At 49.8% G+C, this 16,701-nt stretch overlaps 2 protein-coding genes across 2 annotated transcripts; one reads left to right on the top strand and one right to left on the bottom strand.

The window, feature by feature from the left end:
- Nucleotides 1-557: 557 nt before the first annotated feature.
- Rasd1 (ras related dexamethasone induced 1) lies at nucleotides 558-4,239 on the top strand. The gene is made up of 2 exons (XM_008821987.3): nucleotides 558-2,935; nucleotides 3,031-4,239. Exons 1-2 carry the CDS (start codon nucleotides 2,650-2,652, stop codon nucleotides 3,585-3,587), a joined length of 843 nt encoding a protein of 280 aa, XP_008820209.1. The 5' UTR covers nucleotides 558-2,649; the 3' UTR covers nucleotides 3,588-4,239.
- Nucleotides 4,240-5,233: 994 nt separating this feature from the next.
- On the bottom strand, nucleotides 5,234-15,164 carry Med9 (mediator complex subunit 9). The gene is made up of 2 exons (XM_008821988.3): nucleotides 14,889-15,164; nucleotides 5,234-6,742 (listed from the first exon to the last, which is right to left on the bottom strand). The coding sequence occupies exons 1-2, from the start codon at nucleotides 15,095-15,097 to the stop codon at nucleotides 6,526-6,528; spliced, it is 426 nt and encodes a 141-aa protein (XP_008820210.1). The 5' UTR covers nucleotides 15,098-15,164; the 3' UTR covers nucleotides 5,234-6,525.
- Nucleotides 15,165-16,701: the final 1,537 nt, after the last annotated feature.

Below are 16,701 nucleotides of genomic sequence, written 5' to 3' on the forward strand. Positions count from 1 at the left end.
TGATGCAGTCAGCTCAGCTGGCCTCAAGCCATGGCTAAGTGGCCTGCCTCTTGCTCCTGTCAGTCTGGTTCTTTCTGAAATGGCTTGAGTTTTTAAATCCAAGCATTTATTACATTTTTGTTAAAAAGAGATACCCTTTAAAAAGGAAAAAAGTGGGAATGTTGGCTGCTTGACAGAAGGGAGGTCCCAAGCTGGGCATGTAGCAGCAGGGGTTACATGAACTTGCTGCTTAAGTAGAATCTGCATAACTCAGCATTATTGGCTGGGTATACCTGACTCAAAGGTACCAGGAATCACCAGTACCTGCCACTGCCACCTTCCAGCTAGAAGGGGCTGAGGTATGGTATCAGACCCAGTCTTGATACTGACTAGTAAGGAAAAGGAGGGCATGATCTAAAGTGGGCCCTGGTCCCCTGGATGTCCATATGTCCATGGGGAGAGCTGGGCCAGATCTTTGACCCTGCCACCACCCTCTTTTTTTTTTTTTTTTGAGACAGGGTCTCCCTGTGGCCATGACCCGTCTGGAACTCACTATATAGACCAGGCTGGCCTCAAACTCACAGAGATTCACTTGCTTTTGCCTTTGGAGTGCTGGAATTAAAAGCATGTACCACATGCCACTCCACCCTCAATTCTTATCCCTTGGATCCTCCTGGGACTGGAACCCAGGAGGATGGTGGCATGGGCTCTGGTCATCCTGAGTCAGAACCCCAGCTGTCCATACAATACTTGTGGGGGGCAGAGGAAATGACCCTCAGTCTGGCATGAGAAGCCCTTGCCTGCATCCTTGCATGGCCCCTTCCTGCAGGGAACACCCTGTGCTGCTGTACATGGCAGTGCTGTGGGTAGCTTGGGCCCTGGTCCTTCTCACAGATTGGGATAGACATTCATCCCAGATGGAGAAGAAAGGGGAACATCAGGATGGGCAAGAACCAAGAATGACAAGGGACTATCTGAAGTGACTCTCCTAGATCTAGCTGATGAGTGTGGGTGTCCTCTCTCAGATGTGAATGCTGAAGTGGCCTGGGAGGGAGGCGGGGTGAATCTGGATGCTGTGAAGGTCTCTGCCCTTTGAGGCTGAGATGGGGCCAGACACTTGCAACAGCTCCTGTAGTTGGCACTGTTGGTGGGGTGGGGCAAGCAGAGGAGGAATCTAATGGTTGAGAGCCAGGGGTCCAAGCCTCACAGCTAGTTATTAAGCAGGTCAGCTCCCTGAGGCTGAGCTCAGATCCTGGGTCGTGAGAAGGGAATGAAAGCCTTGGGTACTGTGTAAACATCTGGACAGGTGGGATGACATGGGGCGCCAGGATGGCAAGGATGGGTGGGTGGCATTAGTCCATGACTGTCAAGGTTTCTCCTAAATCAGATAAGGTCAAAGCAGGATGAAAACAGCCTGACTTTCCTATCAGCTGCAGACTGCACACAGCCTGTTTCTGGGCGTCCCAGCAGCATTACTCAATCTTGGTTACTGATCAACCAACGTGCCACTGGCCTCCTCCTTGGGCAGCCTCCCATTTACAACATTGTTATTGTTCAGAGTGGGCCCCACCCTCCCAAAGTGTTTGCAATTACGCAGTCAAAGAAGGAGTCATCTTCTAGAAAGGGAAGGTGAGATCTAGGCAAGGCCTGTTCTCCCAGGCCTTCTTTGAGGCTTTGGGCCCCACATAGCGCCACTAGTGACAAAAATGAGACTGACCCACTGAAGGGAAAAGCCCAGAATGCTATGTGGGAGGGCGTTGGGCATGCTAATTGGGCTTGACCAAAGAGCATGGCTCTTGTGTATGGGGTCAGGGGCAGAGGGATGGTAAGCTCCCTTGCTGAGGTCCCCTCAGACCACAGTCTATCTCTAGCTGGGAGAACAGAGCAGGTTGGGGTCTACAGTTGATCACGAGAGTGGTAGTCGGCTCCAGCTGGGCCTCAGCCAGGTGCTCCAAGGCTCCCTCACCGCGCTACGACCCTCGCCCCACTTCAGCCCAGCCAAGGTTCCCCACCCCTGGTGCGCTGTGGAGCGTCCCCTGCCGCCCTCTGGTGGCCGGACCGGATCGTGGCGCAAGTAGCCTGGAAACTAGCCACTGCGTTCCCCCAAAGCAGCACCGGCTTGGGGACAAGAGAGGCTGATGCTGGGGCTCGCGTCGCGGAACGAGGTCACCTATGCAGACACCCAGCAAGCTTGTTGCCAACTAATTTCGGAAAAAATGGCACTCAAGGAAAGAGCGTCTGTGCACGGATGTTGCGAGGGTGGGAGTCTCCGCAAGAAGTCGGGGGCGGGGGTCCGCAGTTCGGCCAGGACTCCAGCACCCCTTGGGGCCGCTGCATGGGGAGCGGTTGGGAGGTGCGGGGTCCGCGCCTGGCCGTAGTGGGCAATCGATTTCCAACTCGCGGGCCACAGCCGGCCGAGGTCGTTGGGCGGTGGGGAGCGCTGGGCGGTGCGTGACGTACGGAGGCTGGAAAGCGGCGGGGGCGGGGCGGATCCGGACTACCAGACCGCTGCATATAAGGACCGTGTGGGGCTCGGAGATCTAGAGCAGGCTGTCTGAACCCCAGCCTGAGTTCAGCCGAGCCCTCCCGCGACTCCCACCACCCCTCCGCGCCTTCGGCCGCCCTCCGCCTTCTCTCGCTCCGCATTCGTCCCGGGGGCCCCTCTGCCCAATGAAACTGGCCGCGATGATCAAGAAGATGTGCCCGAGCGACTCCGAGTTAAGTATCCCAGCAAAGAACTGCTATCGCATGGTCATCCTCGGCTCATCCAAGGTGGGCAAGACGGCCATCGTGTCGCGCTTCCTCACTGGCCGCTTCGAGGACACCTATACGCCCACCATTGAGGACTTCCATCGAAAGTTCTACTCTATCCGCGGCGAGGTCTACCAGTTGGACATCCTGGACACGTCCGGCAACCACCCGTTCCCCGCCATGCGGCGCCTCTCCATCCTCACAGGTGAGCCGGGCCGGGGGACCTGGGGGGGTTGGGGGGGGCTCGCGCTGTCCCGTGCCTGACAGCCGCCCTCACCTTTCCTGCTCGCTCCCCCGTAGGAGACGTTTTCATCTTGGTGTTTAGCCTGGACAACCGCGACTCCTTCGAAGAGGTGCAGAGACTCAAACAGCAGATCCTGGACACCAAGTCTTGTCTCAAGAACAAAACCAAGGAGAATGTGGACGTGCCCCTGGTCATCTGCGGGAACAAAGGGGACCGGGACTTCTACCGCGAGGTGGAGCAGCGGGAGATCGAGCAGCTCGTGGGCAACGACCCCCAGCGCTGCGCCTACTTCGAGATCTCGGCCAAGAAGAACAGCAGTCTGGATCAAATGTTCCGCGCGCTCTTTGCCATGGCCAAGCTGCCGAGCGAGATGAGCCCGGACCTGCACCGCAAGGTGTCTGTACAGTACTGCGACGTGCTGCATAAGAAGACGCTGCGGAACAAGAAGCTCCTGCTGGCGGGCAGCGGCGGCGGCGGCGACACCCGCGATGCCTTCGGTATCGTGGCGCCTTTCGCGCGCAGACCCAGCGTGCACAGCGACCTCATGTATATCCGCGAGAAGGCCAGCGGCAGCAGCCAAGCCAAGGACAAGGAGCGCTGCGTCATCAGTTAGGAGTCCCCGCCACAGGCCCTCAACCAAAGGAAGATCTTTTCCAAAAGTTAACTTCTGACGCCCCGTGGCCCTGTGCGCCAGCGCTGCCCACCGGCCTCCCTTCCTGCCACCCTGCCTTGAGCACTAGGGAGACATCGCCAAAACCAAGAAGGGACGGTCATCCGCTGTGGAAAGAAAGAGAATTGGCTAGGACTGGGACTCTTTTGCTTCTAGTTACCCCTTTACTTGTGCCTGCCCCCTTGACGGGGGCCGGGGGGGGCGTGACCCAGCCGAAGGGCATTTGGCATTTTCCTCAGAGAATTAGAGCGGTGTCTTCATCTACCTGTGAGGCTTCTAGTAACCGTCCTGTCTGCTGGAGGGTCAGAACCAACAGGGCATTATCTTTGTGACTGGCGTTGCCATGACAGCTGGCAGTCACCTCTGCCCTCCACAGACTGGAGACTGTAGGGTGGTATGGGTTGCATCATACCCAAGAGACTTGTTTACATGTAGGGGTGTGTGTGTGTGTTGCCCAAAAGAAAAAAACCACAAAACTTGCACTTTAATAGTTCTAGTGTCAACATGGGCATGAACAAAATTTCTACATTTGTATTATGTGAGATCTTTATAACTTTTTTTATTTAAAATAAAATAATTAAAAATGGAAAACTGAGCTTTATTTGCTCTTGCTTTCAGAAGGTCGGTTCCTGGGGAAGGAGGGGGGGGGTGACTGTTCACAACTCCAGCCTTCCTACTTCCAGGTGGGCCAAGCAAAGGTCAGGGGCCACCCTAGAGGCCTTTCCTGTTTCCCCTGCCTAGCCTTTAAGTACCCCTTATTCTGGCACAGAGGGCATCATTTTGGGGGAACAATTTTTTTTTAATTTTATGCGTGTATTGCCAGAACATTTTTACTCTCCCTTGGTACAGCACGTTATTAGATGGGGGAAGGCTACAGAAAGCCATCAAGCTTGATAATGATGTGTTACCCTGCCCCACTGTCATAAATAAGGATCCTGAGCCTGATAGATGGATCTGGGAAGAGGCTGGTACTGAATGCTTATACCCTGCCCCAGGCTCACCACCATGAGACCAGTGTCCATGGCTTGCAGTGTAGCTTTTAGAAGCATTCTGCACAAGCCCATCTCCTCTGTACCCTGCTGTCTCCCTCTGTGGTTAAGGGCAGCTGCTCACAGCTTGTGAACCAACTTTCCCTGCCACTACTATTGCAAACCTGGGACAAGTGTTAACTGCCAAGCTTCCAATTAAGCAACTGAGAAAAAAAGGTGTTCTGTGTGAGGTTCAAAAGGGACTAGGCACAATTGCTGTACCCCATGAGCCAAGTATTTGGTGGCTCCAGGAGCCCTGGAAGGACACACAAAATTGTTCTGAGGGTGGGATTTCAATCCTGCCCTGGGAAGGGCTGCTCCCAAGGGCTGGGCTTCCTTAAATCACAACAATAGATGGCTAGGCTGCTTTGGGAGACTTGCAGGAGACCTGCAGGTTTTTCTGGAGGTTTAGTAGATGCATGCACCAGGTGGAAGAAGGAGCACAGTGAGCACTGCCTCCATACTACCAGGGAACACTTCAATCTAATTTTTCTGTATAAAACTGTGATTGCCTGAGTTTGACTCCCAGCACTGCAAGAAACAGACATCAAGCAAATCACATGTCCTGAGAGCAGAGCATACTTTTAATTACACATTTGAAAAACGTTACAGGTGCTGACATTGGAACAGAGAGAAGGCTCCACCTCCCTCCAGCCCTGCAAGGAGTGCTCCTGGCTGAAAGATTTCAAGTTCTTACACTTCATGTGCTCTGTGCTTCATGGGGTTTGGTCAGAGCCTTAAAACTGGCTCACCCACTGCTCCGAAATTTCCAGAAAAGAACTGATTCAGTTAAACAACAGTCCTGAGGTAGAGCTGGTCTAGGTGCCCACTACTCTAACTCAGGGCCAGCTCTTCTGCCAAAGCCACTGGAACCTGAGACCTCCTTTCACACACAGCCATGGGGACAGCAGTGTCGCACCTGGGACTAGCTGGACACACTTAAGAAGTAGAATGTAGCTAGGCCTAGCTCCCCTGCCCTTTGCACATGACCCAGACCCCACAACCCCCATGGCTGATGGACCATCCCAACTGTCCCCTACAGTCACTCTCCTCCAAACCTAAAGTGTGCAGGGACTGTGTGCAGGGCAGCAAATGTGGCTTACTCCTTGGCAAGGGAGACAACTCTGTAAGCCAAGGGCTGTGAATCAGGTCAGAGCCACTTGCCTAACAGCCTCTTTGAGCCCTTATGAGAAGGACAAAGGGCGCCAGGGAAGAGCTGCTTTGGCTATTCTCAGCACTGCCTAGAGTGACAGAGATAGAGAGAGAAAAAGCTGAGTGTAAGGAAAGCATGCAGGAGACTAGAGTGGGTAGCTGACCAGCAGGAATGTGGGCTGATGCCCCTAGAGATACAGTTCCATTCACCAGCTCAAACATAAAAGGAACTAAACTGTTTTGAGAAAGAAGCCACCCACCCCTTGGCTTTTCAAAATAATGTTCACTCTCTCACAGCCTTCTTTAATTAAATTCATGCCATCTGAGTGCAGGCCTAATTCACCCAGTGAATTCTATGCAAATGTTTCATGAAACTGCTAAGGGGAACAGTATGTACCAGGTACGGGCTGATGGTATCACTGTGGGAAGTGCAGAGAGCAGGAAGCCAACAGCCACCTTCTCTCCCACTATGCTCTCTGAGTCTGCTAGTGGGGCCTGGGGCCCAGACATAGCAGAAGGCCCCTCCAGGGGCAGGAGGCCCCCATGAACAAGTCCTTACATATCATATACACACAAAACTTGCTGGAGTGAAGGCTGAGTACAGCCACTGAGGCCCCATGCTGCCCCATCTGGCCTCACAGTTCAGAGCTGGGCTCCCAAGGAGCTACCCATTAAGGGTGTGGCCCTCCTGGGAGCAGGCCCTACTCCTTGGGGATCTCAAACATGCAGAGGCTCTTGTACTTCTGCAGAAGGTCATTCTTGGTCCTGACTTGCTCTCGGAGGCTGAGAAGCTGCTGTTGCTGGTGCTCAGGGCTCAAGTGGATGCCGGGCATGGTGCTAATTAACTTCCGCATCTCCTGGAACTTTGTCTTGAGGGCATTCAGATCCTGGTGGACATCTGGGCTGTCTTTGTCCATGCTGTGGGGGTCGGAGGGAAAAGACAATCAGTCATTAGCAAATACAGCATATCCCTACAATGCCTTCCCCACTCCACACCCTCTGATACCTTTTAGAATGCTCTGTTCGATATGTCTGTCCTCTGAGCCCTAGAGGAGAGGGATTGGTTACTTCTTTTAGTTTTAAGCTAGGCCCTGAAGATACTTCCTTGACTAGCACACTGGTCAAGTCAGATGCTTAAACTTTCTACCCCTGTGAGGGTAGAGCCTCATCACAGCTGATTCCCCACTTATGTCCTAGCTGGTGCATAGGACACCATAGACACTTGGGAAACATTTGTTGGGGCTGGGGAAGATACCTCAGTGGGTAAGGGCACTTGCTGCACAAGCACGAAGATCTGTGTTAGGATCCTCACCATGTACAATCAGGGAAGAGCCACATATGAGCCTGTAACTCCAGCAGTAGGGGGTTGGGAGCAGAAACAGGTATATCCCAGGAGCTGACTAGCCCAGTCAGCCTACCTGGAACAGCAAGTGAATCATGGTAGAGCCGGACATCCAAAGCCTCCCTCTGCCCCCACCCTCAACACCAAAACACTTGTCAAAAGAATGATACCTGGAAAGGAAAGTCCACTGCCATGCTGAATGAACACACCATTACCGATCATCAGCTGACCAAACCAAACTTGATGAAATACTCCATTTTATCTAATTTGAGTTATTTCTAAGCCAATCAGGAGGCTTTGTCAGTTAGCCGGAGCTAAATTTAGCTAAGGCCTGATGCTTAATAAGCCTTTTAACATAAAGACTAATTTCTACAGAGCTATTCATAAATTTTAAATCAGTTACAAGCTACTGGAAAGTGTCCAGCAGATACAGGCTCTCTCCTACCATAGCTCTGCAAGTGCCTTGCCAGTCAGTTCATTCTGCAGGCAGATCATTCACTTCCTTTCACAGCTACAATCAGCTGCAGAGATTTGTGCTCCTTTCACTATCAAACTAAAAGCAAAACAAGAACCAAAACCCTCATTAAGAGCAAAGAACTCGCCCGCCAGCTGTATATTTCTAGAAGCCAGTTAAGTGGAGGAGCTTTGGAAAACAAGCAGTTGAGACTGGAAAAAGAAATGGCAGTTCGGTAAGCTGTTCTAAAAGGAAGTCATTGACGCATGAGAGAGAAAACTATCAATGAGTGTTTTTAATAAACATCCATTCTGGGTGGGATTGTCAACCCAGATGGTGCTAATTCATGTTTATTATGCACCATACTTCTCCACTTACTCAGGCAGAGATCTGGCTTCCTGGCCATTCTCTGACTGTGTCTCACACCTTGTGGATCAGTTGGCTACCAGGCCTGCTCACTACTCTCCGACAGCTCTAACTTTAGAAGTGGGATATGGAAATCAATCATTTCTTTCAGGTGAACAGCCAGATAAACACTTATTGCTGTCATCTGACGCCCTCAACTCAAAGATACAATATGCAGGTGCAGGTAACTGTACCTTTTCTCAGCTGTCAGGGAGGGGTAGCTAGGCCTCAGGACAACTGCAATGGTTTTGGAAGAGGGCATCAGGGAACAGCTTTTACTGTTTTCTGGTACAGGGGATGAAACTCAGGCCCTCACACACAATGGGCAAGTGTAGTATCACTGAGCTATATTCCTAGCTAGGAAGTGGATTTTAATTTGTTTTTGTTTATTTTTTTGAGAGGGTCTTACTAAATGGCCCTGGATAGCCTTGAACTTACAGCTATCCATCTGCCTCTACCTCCCAAGTGCTGGGATTAAAGGTGTGTACCGTCATACCCTGCCCATCTTTTAATTTTTTAAGTTTCAGCCTGGTCCCACAAATCTGAACAGAAGCTATTTGGACTTCTGTAGGCACTCTAATTGGAGGACATGTGTGCTAGCACATTGTTACAAATTTAAGACCCAAGGAAATGTTGAAATTTAGAATATACTGTTAAGGACATTGGTTCACATCACAAGTGTATCTAGGAGGACACAATAAAAACAAACAAAAATACATAAAATTATTGTGGAAAGAACTTTATGGTAATCTAGTTCTTGAAGTAAACCTAACCCTGGCCTAAAAGAAATTCTAATTTTAAAAGTAAATGGTGGGCCATGTTTAAGATGTTCACTTCTGAAGCCCTCTAAATTCCAGGATTAGCCATTCTTTACTGGGTGAACTTTTGGGAAAGGAGGTAGCCTTCAGATCAGAAACAAGCCGTATGAAAAGCCACCTGGAAGGGAGCTGAGCCTCCTAGCCCCTGCCGTGAGCTGTTCATCTGCCCTAGTTGGTGGTGGTAAATAGCACATTAGTCCTGGGGTGAGGGAAAACACTCTATTTAGGAACTGGATCAAACCAAGAGGCACCTGTTATGCCAGGATGACTGTGAAATGCCCAAAGAAAAGGATAAGGCCCAACAAGGAGTGAAGAAAAGTAGAAAGCTCTAAATGGGCCTGCCTTTGTGCTCAACATTAGTCACCATCCAACTTTAGAAGGAGACAGGGAGAGAGGGAGACAGACACAGACAGACAGACTAGGCCAAGAATGATGAAAATCATATAAACAAGGACAAAGTTAGGATACTTTGGTTCTACCTATTATGGTTTTTAAGAGCGGGCAAAAATACCACAGTGATGGGGTACTCAGAGCAGAGCATCCTCTAGCAACAGTACAGGAACCTAGGCCTGTATCTCTTGGACAAAAAGTTTAGAACTGATGGATGCATCTAAGAACCATATCCTGATTTTCTTTTTAAATTGTTTTATTATTTTATGTGTATGAGTATACTGTCTGCATGCAGGTAGGTGCACCCGTGTTGTACAATGCCTATGGCGGTCAGAAGGCAGCATCAAATCTCCTGGAATTGAGTTATGGATGGTTGTTATCCACCATGAGGGTGCTGGGAATCAAACCTGGGTCCCTGGCAAGAGCAGTCAGTGCTCACAATCGCTGAGTCATCTGTCCAGCCCCAATTTTACTTACTTTTTAAAAATAGCATAGATGAAAACTGGCAACAAGTGAGCAGGATGCACACTGGCAACACAGAAGAGGTCCTAAATCAGCAGGCCAGCCTTCTCTAACCTGAGACAGCCATTCCTCTCACCTCTGACTTGGTTGCATATCTTTCCCCACAAAACTTTCAAGCCCCTCAGCTGTATGTCCCTACACTGTCCCTGCTGACCCACGCTGGGTAGTCCCCTCAGCCCTCCCCTCTGCTCACAGCCTCTCCTGATTTCAGTGGCTTTCACCTCCCCAAATCTTTTTTTTTCTTCAACAGGAGATGCTGGAGGGAAGAAAATCAAAGTTATAGGTATCAAGGCTTAGAACATGGCAGTCTCTTCAATCCCAAGTCCCAGCAGCACCTGTGCTAACACATGGTGTACACTGCTGCAGATTATCTCAAAATGTCAATTAACAGACAACCATGTGCATACTTTTCCTATTTTGACAGAAGCATGATCAGATGCAGTTCTGATACTCGTTTTTTTCATTTAATCCACGTTGGAGGTCTTTCCACTTAATTGCACTGTGAAATTATTTGTGGATAGGTTTTTGGAATGTGTGCAACTTATCAGAATGGCAATGAACATCATGTACCCACATCTTTATGTAACTGTGCAAGTATTTTGGTAAGATACTTTCCTATCAGCAAGAATTCTGGGTCGAAGACTGTATATTTATGACAGTTATTACCAAAATGCCCTCTAAGCAGGGCGTGGTGACACATGTTGGTAATTTCAGCTTCTTGGGGGACTAGGCAGGAAGATCAACAGTTTGAGCAAGTCTAGGCAGGAGAGGGAGGCCCCAACCCAAACACAGGCACGCACATGCACGCACCCCGCCCCCCCCATCTCTGCAAAGCTCACAGATGTCTCTTTCCCTCAGTGTGGGCAATCTTACCTGGAGACTACTGGCAGCCATGTTCTCTGGCAGCACCCATTTGGCCTTTGAGATAGTGGCTTTTCACCTTCCACCCTAGCTTTCATTTGCCACAGGATTGCATGTGCTTTTATTCTTTTTAGTGAGGAGTTACAAAAGATTCTGCTGCTTAAAGAAGTTTCAAAAAGGCTGCTCTATAAAATGCCCTTGGGCTTGTTCACTCCTGGTAACTCCCACTGGCTCTCCTCGGCCCTCCTCCTAATCAGCTCCCTCCCAGCATCCAAAGTGGACTTGCCAACCCCCTCTCTGTCTGCCTCTATAGCTGGACAGCAGCCCCTAACCCCAGCTATGAGCCATTTATATCCCACACCCCTTCAGATCCTCCCTGTATGCACAGGTGCCTCTGTCACTGATTCCTAGTTACCCGAGTCCTCCCCTCTTAATTCCTCTGCCCTACCCACCTATAGATACCCAAGTATGAGCAGGTCAGTATTCTGCTTAGAAACTATAGTGGCTTTCTACCCCACATACCTGTAGGGCAAGTTCAAACTGTGAAGGAGGCACCCCTAACTTACTCTTCCAAGGGTCCTGCTCTCTCCTATAGCATTTCTTTTACTGTAAATTCTGCTTATTGTTCCCTCATGGAGCCCAGTGGGAGGAGGATCAGATATACTGTAGGGATGAAATGAACTAGCACAGAAACAAAGAGACTCGGAAGTGATGTTCCAAGCAATGTCCAGACAGGCCCTAGGGGCCTTCCTCCTGTTCCCTAGGACAAGGCTGAACGAGAAAGCCTGAACACAGGGCAGCAGAACCATGAAGGGAATCCCAGCCATGGCCTGTGGGGGCATTTCCTGCACAGTCCCAGCAGACCTCAGCTGGCATGGAGCCTGTGTGTGGGAAGATACAGGTCAACAACACCCTGTTCCCAAAGAAGAGGTCTTGCTGACCTGCGATGAGCAGGTGGGAGGGACACTTGGTGCACTCATCACTTGAACTCCCTGTGCTGGGTCAACAAGGATGGTTCCCCTGTACCCATTAGCAACTAAAGACATTTGACAAAAGTAAATTTTGAATTCCCAGAGTTTCAATTGTAAACAGAAATGACTAAAGTATCATTTTTAGTAAAAACATTTAATTAAAACCATATTTCTCAAGTACCCACATTGACAGAATACTAAATGGATGGGCCAAAAGCAGCAGGCAGGCAGGGATACCTCACTTCAGAATTCCTAGGCTGGGACACTTAGTTCCAGATACAGATTACAGTTGCTAAATTTGAAGAGAGAATAGGGGGGGAAAAAAAAAAAACCCACGTCATCATAAACTCAAACACAGGGCTGTTCACCCCAGCATGGCTGCAGTCTCCAAAATGAAACACAGAAATGCTCACACTCAAAGACCAGCTGTGACTTGGATGGGATTCTCTGCAACTGCCTTACTGATATGTACAGAATGGAGTCCACAACAGCCTAACCAGGAAAAGGCACAGTAGAGTCTAGTCTCCATTTCAATGACTTCCTGAAAACATACACATACATATAATCCCTGGGAAGAAACTTAAGAATATATTCAGTAGTTACAACTTCTTGTACTTAATTGTTCCTTTTATTAATTAAAAAACACAAAAATACAATGATATAATGGTGAACTCTTTAGGAGAACAAGGATGGTTACACCCCCTACTTCAGACCTTACTTTGTTATTCATCCCCAGCAAGGAGCAAACAAACTACGGGGGATGCTGAGAAAAGTATAGGACAAAGGCATCAGGGCCTGGCAGAGCCAGCCTGGACCACTGGACCTGCTGCTGGCCCTCATCCCCCTGGTCTCCCAGCCTTAAGTTCCACTAGCAGTTCAGCCCTCCAAGAATAAAGGCTTACTTGCCAAGGGAAGGTACTGCCCTCAGTTTCCTGGCTCCTCCACTCTCTCCTTCCCATTATGCTCAATACCAACATGCTAAGGATTGACCCCAGGAGTCAACACTAGTGCACAGTCTCTCTTCCCCACCAAGGCTTTCTATCTTGCCTTTCTCCCTCTTCTTTCAGACTCACCAGTAGCATTACCCTCTATGAGCTGCTGACTCCTTCCGGCTTCCTGAGGCCTCAGGCCCTACCTCTCCTGCCCTTGCTGTAATCTTCATCTCCTCCCTTGCTGACCTATAAACTCACACAAATAACACGTTTTTTTTTTCATGGAGACAGCACCAGCTGCCCTCACTGGGTACACTGCTTCCTCTTGGGTCCTATCTTTCTTACTACAGTTTCCTTTATACACCTAGTAGACTGGGCTGCCAGTCACAGACTTACAAGTGAATACTAAAGGCTCTGAGTAGGGATGACATGTCTTCACTCTTGTAGAACATGAATGGACCTGGCTTTCTTGGGGAAAGAAGTATTTTTTTTCCCAGGATCTCTTTCCTGATGTCTCTTTTCTTAGGCTGCATAGACACTCCAGAGAGGGCACTCCATTCTCGCTGCCAGGCTAAGCAACCACACTGGGAGGGATGGCTGAGGGACTTGCAAGCCCTGCTGAAGCCTGATTTCCTTCCCAGGCCTGCAGCATGTAATGTCCCACACTGACAGAAGACTGATCATGGTCAGAGCAATCCTTTCACTGTGTGCCAAGGTAAGAGAAGTCACCTGGCTGCTTAGAGCAGGGACAGGGACAAGATTGTGGGCATCTTCCTTAGATTTCCTCTTGTTCCTCTTTCCCTTCACCTCACTTACACAGGTTCTTGCCACTACTAGGTCCTGAGGTATGAGGAGCACCACGGCCAAGGCAGCTGCTTCAGGGCCAGTAAGCAAGATAGTCTTTGCCAGCTATTTTCTGGCAATCATCTCCTGTTCTGTTCTTTCTGGTTTTATGCTAAATAAATACAATAAAATCCCATTAGTGTCCTTTCAGACAAGCCTGTGTGACCAACCTGCCATCTTTCATAGATCTGTATCTTGGTGTATCTTCCAGTTCTATGACTTCGATATTAATGCTCCATTTTACAAGAAAGAGGCTCATAGATCAAAATTACCTGCCCAAGGTTACCTAGCCATGTTATAGAGATGTAGTTTGAACCTATTGTTTGAGGCCTATTATTGACATATCAGAAACATAAAGGAACATTACAGTCTGGGAAGGCTAAGTATTTATGAAGAAGATAAAGCAAGTGTCAGAAAACACATAAACTCAGACCCTGACTTCAAAGCATGTTCTTAGTACATTTCATTTCCTGTCATTAAGGTGTGCACAACCCAACTACTCCCTGGCTTGGAAGCATCCTCTCTACGGTCTGTGTGAATGTGTACCCTTTTCGTTTTCATTTTACCATGTTTTTCTTAGATCCAGTATATCTGGGTTTGTCCAGCACTGCCCTGAGATGATGAGGTTTGCATTTGCCTTTTTCTCCAATCTCACTAATGTGGAGAAGAGCTACTTTATTGCCATCAACTAACACAAAGGAGGCAATGTGCCTTCCCCTATAAAAAGTACTTTCATGTCATATGAAGCCAAGAGAAGAAACAAAGCTTTGTAGTCATTTGAAAAGTGTCAGGTGAGCATCAAGTCATCACAAAGCAAGGGACCTGGACTGCTTCAACTCTAAAGGAGCTGGCTATTAAGATTTTCAGGCTGAAGTAGCAATTCCTTATCAGGAAAACATCAACGGGTTGCCAATGTCCATAAACGTAACTATAACAGCAATTTTGTCTTCATTTTTAGGTTTTGTTGAGACAGGGTCTCTGTAGCCCTGGCTGGCATCCAACTCACTATGTAGATCAGGCTGGCCTCAAACGCAGATATAACACTGGCTTCTGCGTTCCAAGTACTGGGATTAGAGAGGTGTGTGCTATCATACCTGGCCTTTGTTTTAGTTTTCAATGGTTGAGCGCTTCGGGCCACGCCCCCGTTCTCCATGCTTCCTGCGGCCAGTTAAACGCCGACGAACTTAAAAATAGTGTATGAAGTTGCTTTCATAAATCCAGTATATCTGGGTTTGTGTCCCATCCCCTAGACACTGAGGATCTGGGATGCGAACAAGAGCAAGTGCAGCCGCAGAGCCTGTGCGTCTAGTTAGTACGTGGACTTCACGCTGAAGCACGTGTAACTCAAGGCCTGAGGAGGTGGCCGAATTCCCTCACAGTGTGATGTTGGGTCTACACGCTCTGGGTTTCAGTTTCCCTATACCGAGAACGGGGGCGTGGCCCAAAGCGCCCGGACTACGGCAGCTCAGACGCCGCTCACGAGGCGAGGGAAGGTGGCGGCGGCTGGACCTCTCCTGGGCCCTTACCATTTGATGACGTTGTGAACCAGCGGTAAAAAGGAGTAGTTCTCCTCCTTCACGCCCGCGGGGGACTGCGGCCGAGGCTGAGGCGGCTGCGGTGGGGCGGCGACCGGTGGCGGCTGGGGCGGAGGCGGCTTGGACTCGGGCAGTGGCTCGGGTGGCGGCGGCAGCGCGTCCTCGGCTTGTCGCCCACCGGACACTCCGGCGGAGGCCATGGCGCGGGGCGTCGGAAGCCGAACAACAGCACGCGGAACTAGCCAACAGGCGTCGCCGACCGCTGGCGTCACTACCGCGCGCCTCTGAGGACCGGCGCGGAGACTAGGAGCGTGCGCAAGGCGCGTGAGCGGGCAGGTTTTGCTAGGAGACAGGCTGGCCTGGCATGCTAGGATTTGGTTGTGAGCCAGGACAGCTAAATTAAGTCTGGAATAAGGGACTTACTTCAGAAATTAGAGTCATCTTTTTCACATGACAGAGAGGGGTCAGAACACCAACCGGGACCCCACGGGTCCGGCGGGAGGATCGGATGACGCCCTTGAGTTGGGTGTGAGGTCAGGGATCTGCAGACAGCGAGTGTCCAGACGCCAAGGCCCTGCGATCTAGTGTCACGCTGGCCTCCAGGAGAAGAGCCCTTGCTTGGCACGAGCAGAGGACTCCGTGCCAAGACTTTGTACCTCCCGGCTCCACATTGCTGCGGAGGGAGGACCAACCGGTCTCCCCAAGCATGTAGTCTGCACCTGCTGCTTCCTGGCAGTTGCCGGGCTTTCTTATGTGTATATATAGGAGCGGAGGCTGTCCTAACTTTCAATGGTAGGCAGAAGAGGGTTCTGGCCAGGAAAAAATACCCTGTTAAAGAAGAAAGACATCAAACTTCCACAATGCCTTTGGGCAGTTCTCACCTGCAAAATATTTAGTTCAGGGCCACGACAGAGCTAAACTACTCTCCAACTTCACGTCAATGGTTGAACCCCAAAAGTCTCACATGAAGTCTCTAGGATCTTGGGCCAAATTGTGGGGGTGCGTGGGGGTGCTAATAGGTTTGTATTCTTCTCAAAGCAAATACGACATGGAGCCGTATTACAAACTTCTGAACAAGGATAGCAGAAATCCTGTGCTCGACAAACAGAAGACAGGAATTAGGAATGCTATCAACTGGGGGACGCCACCTGTCCTCAACTCACTCTCATGTCAGTAAAGAGCAAGAAAGCCTCATCCAGGAAGCAAAAACGAGCACAGGAAGGCCACAGTGGCCAGTTCCAAGTGGAGCAAGGGACGTTAGTGCTTTGAAGAGCCTTGGGAAGGTCATGTAGAGAGGGGAAGGGGATGTTGGATGTGTGTTGGGGGGGTACTTATGGGTCTCTTCACACTTTCTTCTGCCAGAGCCTGCCCTGAGTACCCCAAACGGTGCAAGTGGAGGCAGAAAGCAGCAGAATTTTCTTCTAACAGTGGACCTCTCCACCTGAGGGAAGAATTCAAAGTCCTGGGGGAGAATGGAGTGAAGAGAATGGAGGGGTGAAAGCCTGTTGGAATAAGCCCAGATGTGCCAGAAGAGGCTAGCCACCTTTATCTGGGGAAATGATGGTAGAACAGTAGAGATAGTAAATAACAGTTGTCAGAACTGTGGGATGAAAGTAGTGACAAAGAACAGTCACAACCCCCATGTCATTCAATCCAGAGAAACTCTACAAGGTACCTGTTAGCTTTCCATTTTGGAGAGGAGGAAAGGAAAGCTTACCAGGGTTATGATAGCAGCCCTAGAGTCACAAGGTCACAGAGTTTGCTTGACACCAAGACTATGGTCTAAAACCTACAGTTAGATGAC

Source organism: Nannospalax galili, unplaced genomic scaffold, assembly GCF_000622305.1.
Source record: "Nannospalax galili isolate Female #2095 unplaced genomic scaffold, S.galili_v1.0 scaffold1448, whole genome shotgun sequence".
In the NCBI taxonomy this organism is placed as follows: domain Eukaryota; kingdom Metazoa; phylum Chordata; class Mammalia; order Rodentia; family Spalacidae; genus Nannospalax; species Nannospalax galili.